At 45.2% G+C, this 12,887-nt stretch overlaps 1 protein-coding gene across 3 annotated transcripts; it reads right to left on the reverse strand.

Moving 5' to 3' along the window:
• Position 1: 1 nt before the first annotated feature.
• LOC139380373 (zinc finger protein 142) lies at positions 2–10,462 on the reverse strand. Of its 3 annotated transcripts, none has more exons than XM_071122994.1 (8): positions 10,160–10,462; positions 6,776–7,262; positions 6,431–6,655; positions 5,342–6,166; positions 5,066–5,243; positions 1,349–4,364; positions 1,030–1,135; positions 2–916 (listed from the first exon to the last, which is right to left on the reverse strand). In XM_071122994.1, exons 2-8 carry the CDS (start codon positions 7,248–7,250, stop codon positions 336–338), a joined length of 5,406 nt encoding a protein of 1,801 aa, XP_070979095.1. In that variant the 5' UTR covers positions 7,251–7,262; positions 10,160–10,462; the 3' UTR covers positions 2–335. The 3 variants fall into 3 exon arrangements, with proteins under 3 accessions (XP_070979095.1, XP_070979094.1, XP_070979096.1); XM_071122993.1 differs by lacking the exon at positions 10,160–10,462 and adding an exon at positions 8,611–8,728; XM_071122995.1 differs by lacking the exons at positions 6,776–7,262; positions 10,160–10,462 and having other exon boundaries at positions 6,351–6,446.
• Positions 10,463–12,887: the final 2,425 nt, after the last annotated feature.

A 12,887-nucleotide genomic window follows, 5' to 3' on the forward strand; every position in this document is an offset into this window, starting at 1 on the left:
CTGTTTTGAAAACATCTTAATATAAAAAGTTATATTCCTATTGGTTAAACATTTTTAAACTGCCCATTAATTGTAATTGTCAGTTAGCAATTTGTTTATACGCCATTAATTGACAGTGTTTTAATACTAAACATACAATTGTATATTTGTTTCACTGTGCACTCTGCAGTAGTATATGTACATGCATACTCATTAAGACAAGGTCCTTTGTTGATGTTTAATTCAAGTTTACCGCTGTCGCCCAGTCCTCATCATGCTTGGATGAGGAAAACTGCATCAAAACGTTCACTAAAATGTCTGTTTTCTCAGGTTCCAGTTGAGTGGGCTGAACCTTTTTACTCCTCACCTTGCTGGCCTTCTGTGACCTCCTCCACCCTCTCTTGCACCAACACCTCCACCCTCTCTTGCACCAACACCTCCACCCCATCCGGTACAATCGCCTCCATCCCCTCCTCCCGAGCTCCCTCCTCCACCTCCTCCCCAGCCCCCTCCTCCAGCCCCCCCAGACGGGCATCCTGCAGGGTTAGGCTGAGGGCGTGGGGATCCTTGGCCACCCCTTGCTCCACAGGCTGGTCCGGGTGGTGCCCCCGCAGGTGCTTGACCACCTGGAACTTCTGCTTGGCACGGTAGGGGCAGTAGCGGCACATGAAAGGCTGCTGGTTGGTGTGGGTGAGGTAATGGTGGCGGAGGCCGGCTGGCCAACGGAAGGCCCTGCGGCACAGGCCGCACACGTAAGGCCGCTCCTCGCTGTGTTTACGCTGGTGGGTCTTAAGGAGGAAGCGCGTCTTGAAGCCTTTGCCACACTTCTCGCAGATAAAGGTGCGAGCGTCGCAGTGCTGCGTCTCCCTGTGGATTCGGAGGGCGTCACCACGGTTGGTGCGGTACTCACACTCCTCGCACGCATATGGCTTATCCCCTGAGGGTGGAGGGAGAGAGAAAGGGCAGGGGAAAGGTCATTTTATGATCGAATTCCAACTAAATGTATTTGTTATAAATGATGACAGCAATAGTGTGACTCATACTTTGTACCTGTATGTTTGGTCATGTGATACTTCAATTGGCTCATCCACTTGCATTTGTAGCCACACTCAGGACAGAGGTACTTCTTCTCCTCCTGGTGGATCCTCATGTGATACTATAATGGAATGACAATGATGATAAATAGGTATCTACTACACCATTTGTAACACATGGTATCTTATTATATAAGGTCCTCTACCAGTCCTTGTAGACTTTTTAAGCCCAATGGTTTGGTATTAGACCGAGAGGACCTGACTTCTATATAATAAAATGGTGTAGTGCCATGTGTTACATTAAAGCAAAGATTTTGAAGGACCTCATTGCTCACCTTTAGCCTTGATGGATCTACGCAGGAGTAGCTGCACTGCTCACAATGGTAGGGCTTCTCCCCTGTGTGTATGCGAATGTGCCATGTGATTTTCTGCTTGTTGCGAGTCGAGTACTGGCAGTCTGTGCACTTGTAAAGGCGGGTACCCCCGTGGGAGCGAACGTGCTGCTCAAAGACCAGTTGGTGGCGACAGGCGAAGCCACAGATGGCACACTTCAGTGGCTTGTCCTCTGGGGGGCCATCCTCATGCTCGTCGAGAAGGTGCTGGATGAGTGGCTGCCTCTTACGGGTGGCAAAGGGGCAAAGCGGGCACTGCTGGGTGAGGTGGGTCCTCTGGTGCTCCTCCAGGCCCTCCCGGGTGGGGAAGGTCTCCTGGCAGGTGGCACAGTCCAGCTGAGGGTGCTTTTTCTGCTGGTGGACCTTGAGGGTAGCCTGGCTGCCACAGCTGAAGTCACATTGCTGGCACGCTACGCTGGCGGGGCTCAGGTGTTTGCGGCTGCAGTGCTGCTTGAGCGCTGTGTCGGAGCTAAAGCGTGCCTCACATTGGCTGCAGGGGTTTAGGAGCTTCCCTGTGTGGCAGCGGAGGGTATGTCGTCCGACATCGTTGAGAGAGTAGCTGCTGAAGTCGCACAGGGTGCAGAAATGAGAGGGCTGTTTGTCGTGGACACGCTTGTGATGCTGGCGGAGTTTGGAGGCAGCGCCAAAGGTCTGGTCGCAGACGTTGCAGCTGTGGCGGCCCATGCCGGTGTGAAGAGATTCATGGGCATATAGGCGGTAGCGCCGTGTGGTGCTGAACGGGCAGAAGCGGCAGCGGTGGGGCTTGGCACCTTCGTGCTTCAGAGCCACGTGCTGGGTCATGCAACGCTCTTGCTTACAAGTAAATGGGCAATGGTTGCAACGCAAAACTGACCTTTTGACCTTTTTTAAGAGCGATAACTTGTCTTTCCGATGGACCAGTACATGGTTAGCCATAGCTTTCTGTGACTTGGCCACAAACGAGCAGAATTCGCACTGCACCTCGTCTGGCTTCAGGCAGCCTCGCTTCTCGTGGTTGATCAGTGCTCTCTTCTGTTTGCACCTGAAAAGACAGTTGGGACAGGACAATTTAGGAGAATAGCTTGGATTTGATACCTTTATCTCAACCACATCTTCTTCAGAACCCCTTTTAATATTCTCATCTTCCTCATTGCTGTCATCATCCTGCTCCAGAGAGCTAACAATTCGGACAGCCTTCTTTGTGGGAGTTATTCTTGTGCACGTCGAGCAGTGGCGCTCTATCGTCACAAGCCTGGAGGACCTGAAACTGCACGTCTTGCAAGTGAATTTCATGCCATCTTCTATATAGCTATGAGCATTGTCATTCTCTGTGTTCACAGGATGGGCTTTGTCTGTCTTTCCTAAGATTTCTCCCTCATTGATCTTTTTCATCTTCACAGGTCTCTTTACCCTGCCAACTTTCACTTGCCTTTTTGTCTCTCCTACTGTCTTCCTTTGGCTTTTCTGTAGTGCTGTAGATCCTCTCTCACCCGAGCCTCCAGGATTGGTCAAATCGCACAAGTTTGCTTCCTCTCCTCTCATTTCTGGTTGTGTGTCTATGGAAACTTCGGTTGGCGCAACATCACAAGATACTATCTCTGATTGATCGGTGGTTGTGGTTTTATCAGGGATCTGGGATTTACCCTGACCCCAGTCCCTTTCTCCAGACTGTCCAGCAGAGGGAGTGCCAATGAACCTCCTGGTGTTCTTCTGCAGAGCGGGACACTTCCTAAGGCGGTGGGTGTCCAGGCCTCTCTTCTGTTTGAACTGCGCCCCACAGGCTTGGCACTTGAGTCTCTTCCACCTGGCGAGGCAGAGGGAACGGCAGTGGTGTCGGAGAGAGGTCTGCTTGCGAGTCACGTAGGAGCAGTGTTCGCACCGGTATATGCTAGCCTCTCCGGCCTCATTCTGCACCACCAGCATTTGAACCCGGCCTTCCAAGACCAGAGCCTCCGCCTGGTCCTTGTCTTGCTTCCTCATGGCCTTCAGACGAATCTCCGAGTCGGCGCTTTGCGCCAATGATTCGGCGGATGAGTTGCAAGCTGCGCTAGACACCTCCGCTATCTGTGTGTTGTTCTCTGCAGCCTCTGCTGGTTGCCTTGTGGCGGTTAAAGGAGTTTCTCTCTCTTCTGAATCGTTTAGGTCATCGCAATCCCCCATAGCCATGTCCTCTTCCTCCGCCTCACTTGCAGAAGCTGGCTTTTGGCTCAGGGTGTTAGATCCTTTAGGGTCCACTGTGGGTCTTCTGTAAGTTGGGTCTCTGCTGTTTGGCGTCTCACCCTGCATGGATGCCATCTCAGTGCACTCTGTGTTAGCTATTGTTGTCAAAACTAAAGTACAGCATTGCTCTGGATTATCTGTTGAATTGTGACATGCCAGAATCCCTTTGTCAACTACCACTTGGACAATATCAGAATTTGTATTTGCCATTTCTGTGGTTTTGGGGCCAGTTACAGTTTCTAGGTTGTGTTCATTTTGAACAGCAGAGCCAGCGACTTTCTCCTGTAGGTTCTTGATAGGACCTTCAGCAGAGTTCTTGGCTGGCATTTTGTAGAAGCCCTGCAGTAGGTCCACAGAGTTCTCCCTCTCCTTCTCTGCATAGTTCTCTTGCCACTTCTTATCGCCAGGCACGTATCCATGAGCCTTCCTCTTGTGGATGAAGAGGCCGGTGCTGCTGTAAGTGGAGTAGGGGCAGAGGGCACAGCGGAACTCTCGAGTCCGGGTATGTTTGCAGTTTTCGTGGTTGTGCAGAGCCTGGCGGTAGCATGTCTGATAGGGACAGTACTTGCACTGGAAGACTGGAGGCTGATGGCCCTCTCCCTGAGAGTGCTTGAGGAGCATGTGCTTGCGAAGCTCGTACTTGCGCTTGCAGGAATATGCACAGACTTCACATATCAGTGATTTGGCCTGGTGTCGGAGTTTGTGGCTGTTCAGTTGGTCCGTGCGGTGACAACGGTAGGAGCACTGGTCACACTGGTACCTAGGAGAAGAAACGGACTGGATCGGTCAATCTCTCAATGCCTAAGTGTGGCCTTAGGTTCGTTAACTCCTGATATGATATCCCACTTCTCACACCAAGAGGTGCTAGAGCAGACATACACATCAACTTGGGTGAACATCAGACAAAATTTTGTAATGCTTTTATATGTTAAGAATCCCTACACTACTGCATGCACACCATAAAACAGACCACTATTTTCACTTTTTTTAACCTTTAATTTACTAGGCAAGTCAGTAAAGAGAAAATTCTTAATTACAATGACGGCCTACACCGGCCAAACCCGGACGACGCTGGGCCAATATGGGACTCCCAATCACGGCCGGCTGTGATACAGCCTGGGATCAAACGAGGGTGTCTGTGGTAACGCCTCAAGCACTTGAGATGTAGTGCCTTAGACCGCTGCGCCACTGACAGTTCTCTAAGACTGACAGTACCAGTCAAGTTTGGACACCTACTCATTCAAGGGTTTTTCTTTGTTTTTACTATATTGTAGAATAATAGTGAAGACATCAAAACTATGAAATAACACATATGGAATCATGTAGTAACCAAAAAAGTGTTAAACAAATGTTTGATTCTACAAAGTAGCCACCCTTTGCCTTGATGACACCCTGAGTAGGTGTGTCTAAACTTTTGACTGGTACTGTATGTGCAAAATAACTAACTAGTAAATCACTTACCTGAGGTCACCAGCATGTTTGCGCATGTGCACATTCAGGTAGTGTTTCCATTTGGTGACATATCCACACTCAGAGCACATATGATTCTTGTCATCTGAGTGGATGAGCATGTGTTTTGAGAGGTAGGTCTCATCACGGCACCTGAAGTCACACAGGTTACACTTGTGGGGCTTCTCACCTTGAAAGAAGAATACATGAATAACTTTTAAAAATTAGTTATCTGGAAGCTATGGATGAGTATAACAGTCCAATGTTACGTTACTTTTTTCGGCTCACCACTATGCATCAGCATGTGCCGTCGTAGGACCCGCTTGTGTGCGGTGACAAAGCTGCACTGATGGCACCGGTGGATCTTCTCATTGGCGTGAAAATGGCCGACATGCTGCTGGAACTCCACAGGATTGAACGTGGCAAAGGGGCAGAAGTTGCAGGTCAACTCCTCGTCCCCGGCATGGCCTTGCAGTTTGTGCTGCCGGAAGAGGCTCTTGTTGGAGCAGGAGAAGTCGCACTGTGAGCAGTGGAAGGCCAAGTGTGTCCGGTAATGGGCCTCCATGTCCTGGGGGCTACCAAAGATGGCGTTGCAGGCATGATGGCGGCACTCTACGGCCTTGATTCCATGGACATCGGCTGCGTGTCTCAGGAGCTCCTTCCGGTCAGAGGTATTGAAGGAGCATCCCTCCTGGAAGCAGGCCAGTGGCTGGCTGTCCCGCGACGTGTGGTGAGACTTCATGTGGGACTTGAGCGCCTGGCTCTGGCGGAAGCTCTGGCCACAGGTGGGGCAGGGGTAGACTTCCGGGTGGATGTCACCCCCTACCTCGTTGGAGTGCACACTGGCCAGGTGGCGGTGGAGCGAGTTGCGCTCCACAGAGGCGTAGTCGCACAGGTGGCAGCGATGGACCTTCTGGCCAGACTCGCGAAGCATGTGGATGCGCAGCTTGCTCTTGCTGGTGAAGTAATGGTTGCAGGTGGGGCACTGGAGACTGGGGTCTGGGAAGTGGAGGTGGAGGTGCTCCAGCAGGTGGGAGCGCATCTTGAAACAGCGGCGGCACTCGGGGCAGATGTGAGTGCGATACATATGCTCCATGCCTGCCATAATATGATCTTCAGGACAGGGAGGAGATGCGGGTGTTATCTTTTGTAATGAAACAAATGAAACAGAGCAACTTATTTCCTAGTATGTAAATGTAGACCTAGATTTACTGACATAAACCTGATTTAAAGTGATTTTCAAAAGTATGGTTAGCACAACATTTATCTGATATTTGATGACCTGGCAAAACCCTACCTCACCAGAAAACTTGAATGGTCCTGAACACAGAAGAGAAGAAGAACAACGCCAAAGCAGGACTAGAGATCCCACACTACCTTTAGATGGGTTCTCATTGATGTTCGTAGCTGCTTTGTCTTTTTGCACCTCCTCTCTGGCTCTATTGTCGATGTTGTGCTGCTGTGTCTCTTCTTCATCACCTTCTTGTGATGATGACACATGAGCTGGATTGCGTTTAAGGGCCCTTTTTGGCCTTCCAGAGCTGGTCTCAAGAGCCGATTGGCTGTTTCCACCCTGGCCTGTCGTTGTTGGCACCTTGTCACCTGAGCACAAAATTGTACACAAATTGAGGCATCCCGTGTTGGCTCTACCCTAAATATAACAATGTGTGTGAGTGAGTATTCGTTTGTGTGGCGAATGATGCATTTATTCTAAAAGTTTACCCTCAGGTGCAGCAAGTGGACGGTCATGTTCCACACCATGGGTACTCAGCTGTTTAGCATGAGCGGTCACAAAGTCACAGCGGGGGCAGTGGAAAGGCATATGGATACGCCTGTGGCCCTCCATCTCAGAACGTGTGCAGAATGCCAAGGTGCAGGACCGGAAGGTACAAGAGACGAGGGTGAGAGCATGCTGTGAGTGCAGGTGTTCCTGGTACACCAACCGGTGTAAGGTGCTGAACTGGCAACCCTCCTCGGAGCAGTGGAACGGACCTGTGAGTTCCTCCCTCCGATGGCTTTGGAAGTGGTGTTTCAGTGCACCTGGCATGGTAAAGACCTCATCGCACAAAGGACACTTATAACGGGTCAACTGTCCCTTTTTGGTGAAGTCCACAGTGCAAAGGTGAGAGGAAAGGCGGCTGCTATCTGAGAATTCCTTCCCGCACTTTTCACAGAGACACAACCCCTCAGTCTCCATTGGCTCATTTGTCTGTTGAGAAAATATTAAGAGGATTATGCCATATAACATGACAGGCAATTAATACTAAATAACAATGAGTTAGTGTGCCTATCACCAAGGACTCTGCCAATCAATCAAATGTATTTATAAAGCCCTTCTTACACCAGTTGATGCCACAAAGTTCTGTACAGAAGCCCAGCCTAAAACCCCAAACAGCAAGCAATGCAGGTGTAGAAGCACAGTGAAATGTCAACTACTGGAGCTGCCTGGTCACACAGGGAGGAATATACATTAAAATGTTTACCTTAGGTGTCCCTACCTATGTATTTACAGTTATAGGCACTGTGTTGTTTCATAGTACTGTTTACAACTGTTATAAGCTGTTTGCATGCATGTAAATAAACTCACAACTAAGTGATTAAAATCAATGGGGTAGGATTAGCCTAGTCCAAGCTCTTCTCTGTCCTAGCACCCCAATTGTGGGACTAGCTACCCCCTGAAACTAGGACAGCAGAGTCCCTGCCCATCTTCCGAAAACGTCTGAAATCCTACCTCTTCAAAGAGTATCTAAAATAATCCCACAGCACCCCCCCCCCCCCCTTCACAAAAAATAGATAAAGAGCCAATCAGCATTAAGCTAAATTGAGCAAGCTCAACTGTGAATGGTCCTGGTAAACACAAAAATATATATATGTAAAGGGAAGACCGTTTGGATTTGGCTTTCCAGTCACATCGCATCAAAAGCCATTGACAAAAAAAATTAAAAATTGTTGCATCCCGTTGTGTTTTTGTCCTCCAGTGGCAAGCTAGCTAAAATTGTTCCTTTCCTAAATTAGCCATGGATGGAGATAGGGATTTGGATTTGTAGTTTTACTTAATTCTCCGTACTGGTCAATGATTATAACGGTTGTTGTGTATTGTTTTTGCTACCTTTTTTCCACCTGTGTAATTCTGGCCCTTTCCTGCTTATTCTGGGGTTTGGACTAAATACTGTGGAAAATGTGCTACTCACAAATGACAAGCAACATGGACCTGTTAAATTGACAAGAAGGGAGTTGATATAGCTGTGTTTAGGCATGCTTTCCTTGTTTCTCATTCTGCTGGATTTGACCTAGTATTTTATATTAAACCTAACTTACACATCCAGTTGTTTATCCATTTGGAACTCACCCACCAAAAATCACAATATGCTGCTTTACTTGTGCTGGTCTAATTCTTAAACTAGAAAAGTAGAAGAATATGCGCGCTCTCGGATATTACATTTTTTTCACATGGTGCTCTGTGATGTCCCAGGTTTATGGCATTGATGAATAAATAATTCACATTTACTTAGACGTTTATCATTTATGTATAAAAGACATTCGTATGAATTGTTTACCATTTTGTTTTCTTTAAAAACAATGGTAATTGGAGTTCAGGTGGGTGACTAGGTGCATTCTTGTCAAATAAATATTCTTATTTATTCATGGTTATGGATTCATTCTGCAATGAGTTCATTTGGCTTTGAATCTGCAACAGAACATGTCAAAGTTAGTGCATTCGGAAAGTATTTATACCTTTACTTTTTCTACATTTTATATTACAGCCTTAATCTACAATGATTAAATTAAATAAAACATCCTCAATCTACACATAATAACAAAAAATGTTTGCAAATGTATAAAACACACAACAACAAAATAATTATTTACATAAGTATTCAGACCCTTTGCTATGAAGACTTAAAATTGATCTCATGTGCATCCTGGAAAGGCACACACCTGTCTATATCAGGTCCCACAAATCAAAGAACCAAGCCATGAGGTTGAAGGAATTGTCCGTAGTGCTCCAAGACAGGATTGTGTCGAGGCACAGATCTGGGGAAGGGCACTAAAAAATGTCTGCAGCATTGAAGGTCCCCAAGAACACACTGGCCTCCATCATTCTTAAATGGAGGAAGTTTGAAACCACCAAGGCGCTCTTCCTAGAGTTGGCTGCCTGGCCAAACTGAGCAATCGGGGAGAAGGGCCTTAGTCAGGGAGGTGACAAAAGCTTCAGAGTTTCTCTGTAGAGATGGGAGAACCTTCCAGAAGGACAACCATCTCTGCAGCACTCCACCAATCAGGTGGCCAGACAGAAGATACTCCTCAGTAAAAAGGCACTGCCCACTTGGAGTTTGCCAAGATTCAACTCTTTGGCCTGAATGCCAAGCGTCACTTCTGAAGGAAACCAACCACTGCTCATCACCTGGCCAAAACCATCCCTACGGTGAAGCATGGTGGTGGCAGCATCATGCTGTGGAGATGTTTTTCAGCGGCAGGGAATGGGAGACTAGTCGGGATTGAGGGAAAGATAAACAGAGCAAAGTACAGAGGGATCTTTGATGAAAACCTGCTCCAGAGCACTCAGGATCTCAGACTGGGGTGAAGGTTCACCTTCCAACTCCCCAAATACAGGTGTGTACGCTTGTAGCATCATACCCGAGAAGACTTGAGGCTGTAATCACTGCCAAAGGTGCTTCAACAAAGTACTGAGTAAAGGCACCTAAAGCCTACATGAAATCCCATTCCAGAAAAATAAATGGTGAAAAAAAAATATTGGAACCATTTCTGTGTTTGTCCGCTAGGTGTTATGGGTATTGTGACGAGCCCACTGTGGCCCTCTATAAAAACGAAGTACTAGCTGATAAACACAATTAGCACTCGAAATTATGTTTTGAGTTCTCCAGTAACAAATGAATTATCAGCAGTGCTGAATAATGACAGCATTTATGAAACAGAATTCTGACCTACTGCGTCAACTTCTGAGATTCTTTATCTTGAAAACAATGTATTTTACCCCGTCAGACCGTTCTAAATGGACCTGTATTCTGATGGATATGATATCGTTACATATGTTTACATGTAATGAACATAAATTAGCTAAGTCATTTAATGAGCCTGTCTTACCTTAATAAGGTATTGAAGCTGGGTAGATTGTTTTTACTTTGCTAAATCGCCACTTCAATGACCAAACGACGCCATCACTATGTTTATTTTGGTGGAGCAATCATTAAGTATTTCCAGTTGAAAGAATCTCATCATAATTACTTGCATACTCTGGGCGTATATGTACAGCATGTAGATATAGCTAACTAGGTATATTGTGGACAATTAAATTCATTTTCGGTCCTTTAAGTTTGGTCTAGCATTAATAATGACGCTGCATTTGAAGACCAGGAACTAACATCAACTGCGCCCTGAAAAGACGGAGCTATTTTCATAGAACACCGGAAGTATTATAGAGGTCGCCACATGATTCACGGCAACAACATGAACAACGATTTTGAATAACTAATACCTAATTGTTCTATCCGTGACATTAGTGTCCCGATAGCAACTTTAAGACTTCCAGTTTTCCGGTTTGCCTTCAAAATAAAAGTATTCGGTAAAACGCTGTGTATGATACGATACGGTAGTTTGGTGGTGACACCTTATCTGGGAAGGTAATGGTTGGAAGGGAATAAATGGAATGGCATCGAACTCATAAAACACATGGTTTCCATGTGTTTGATGTCATTACATTCACGCCATTCCAGTCATTATTATGAGTTGTCCTCCCCTCAGCAGCATCCTGTGAAAACAATAATTTTTGGCAGCTTTGCATAGTCATAGAGCATAATGTTAAAATTCGTACAAAATTATAACTACAGGATCCTATCACATTTATATATTTTTTTCCCAGTTTGCTTGAGATGTATTCCTGGATGATTATATGGCCAAGTGACTTATCCTAGTAGTATCCTGTAGTGGCTGAAAGCCTTGTGTCTTAACCTTGTAGCATCTTGTGGCTTAAAGCTGATGGGGGGGTCACCTTGGGGTCATAATAGGGGCTGCACCAAATGTTTTATGTATTATAATAATTGATTATGTTAATGTTGTATTAATAGAAGGGGAAGGGCTATAAGACCCCTCCCTCACTACATCGATAGAGTCCTGGACTACAGATTAGCAATATATATATATATGCATTATAAGGTTTAATATTGTTCCACAGTTCTTTTCTAGCCTCTGCTTCTTATAAGAAACAGTCTGAGAGATGTGTGAGTTATTGCAGTCAAAACAGTGTCTATGAGAAAGCGCCTCAAGGCTAAAAGAGATTCATAGACACAGAACCCTGAGGAGTGAAAGAGATAAGAGACAAGTCAGACTACTAACCAAACGTTTAGTTTTGGAGGGGGACTGTGTCATGTGGACTGCTGCTGGCTTTTTACTCTGCCCCCTCCATAGCCCCCAATAGAGCTTGCCAGCTGGTAGTCTTAAAAAAACAGAAATTAATTACCTCTGGTTCATTCAGCCATTCCTATGGGGAAAGAAAAGGGTTTTGGGATAAACACTGAAATTAAGACTGAAGTCATCTTATACGTTTTGTTCTATGAGATAGTATCAACCAGTTAACATTACCTTTATGAATTATGAAGTCTAAGTTTTTTCTGAATACATAAATGCTTCAAAATTCACAAAAGGTAACATTAGCTGAAGATTATTTTTATTTGAACAAAACGTATAAGATCTCCAAAGCCTGTGTTTACCAAAGACCTTATTTTCAGCATTTATCTCAAAACTCTTCAAAAATTCTAGTCTTTCCCTCATAGGCTTTGTACAACAAACCATGGCGGAGTTAGTGACTACAAAAAGACACCATTACTATTGCTTTCTATGCAATATACTGTACTGGACTGTCTACTACCTGTCTCAGCTAAAATGAGATGGGAAAAGACTCAGTAGGGTGAGTTTGAATTAAAAGCTAAGTCATATGAAGCGTTAATGGACTTTAACTGTGGTCAAAACAAACTGCTTAAAATGGGGTGCCCGGACACTATAGGGCTCAAATATAGCACTGTGTCATAGGATGCATATATTGTCATTTCAAAATAGCTTATATTGTAAAATACATATCTTATAATCTTCCTTCTGGTAGACACTGGAAAAAATACACAGAAAAAATACAACCTACAATATGTTTATTTGAAAAGTTAAGAGAAATGCAAGTATTCATCACATTGAAGTTAATTAACCAAATTGATCAACAGTTATACAGAAGTTTCAAGTTGTCACATGCACAAGTACAGTGAAATGCTTACTTGCTAGCTCTTTCCCAACAATGCACTATTCAATATCAAATAGTATAACGTTGATTATTTTTCAAAACACAAGAAATAAGAAAAACACGAGAAAGTGCCAAATGTACAATGAGCAGGGATACTGGAGAATTTGAGGTAGTTATGTACAGTGGGGCAAAAAAGTATTTAGTCAGCCAACAATTGTGCAAGTTCTCCCACTTAAAAAGATGAGAGGCCTGTAATTTACACTTCAACTATGACAGACAAAATGAGAAAAAAAAATACAGAAAATCACATTGTAGGATTTTTAATGCATTTATTTGCAAATGATGGTGGAAAATAAGTATTTGGTCACCTACAAACAAGCAAGATTTCTGGTTCTCACAGACCTGTAACTTCTTCTTTAAGAGGCTCCTCTGTCCTCCACTCGTTAGCTGTATTAATGGCACCTGTTTGAACCTGTTATCAGTATAAAAGACACCTGTCCACAACCTCAAACAGTCACACTCCAAACTCCACTATGGCCAAGACCAAAGAGCTGTCAAAGGACACCAGAAACAAAATTGTAGACCTGC

Source organism: Oncorhynchus clarkii, chromosome 22, assembly GCF_045791955.1.
Source record: "Oncorhynchus clarkii lewisi isolate Uvic-CL-2024 chromosome 22, UVic_Ocla_1.0, whole genome shotgun sequence".
In the NCBI taxonomy this organism is placed as follows: domain Eukaryota; kingdom Metazoa; phylum Chordata; class Actinopteri; order Salmoniformes; family Salmonidae; genus Oncorhynchus; species Oncorhynchus clarkii.

What these genes read in the sequence shown, in the direction of transcription:
- LOC139380373 (XM_071122993.1), bottom strand. An exon ending in TCCACTTGCTGCACCTGAGG is followed by an intron (nt 6,656 to 6,775) that starts GTAAACTTTTAG and finishes TTTTGTGCTCAG; the next exon opens with GTGACAAGGTGCCAACAACG. An exon ending in TAGATCCATCAAGGCTAAAG is followed by an intron (nt 1,136 to 1,348) that starts GTGAGCAATGAG and finishes ATTCCATTATAG; the next exon opens with TATCACATGAGGATCCACCA.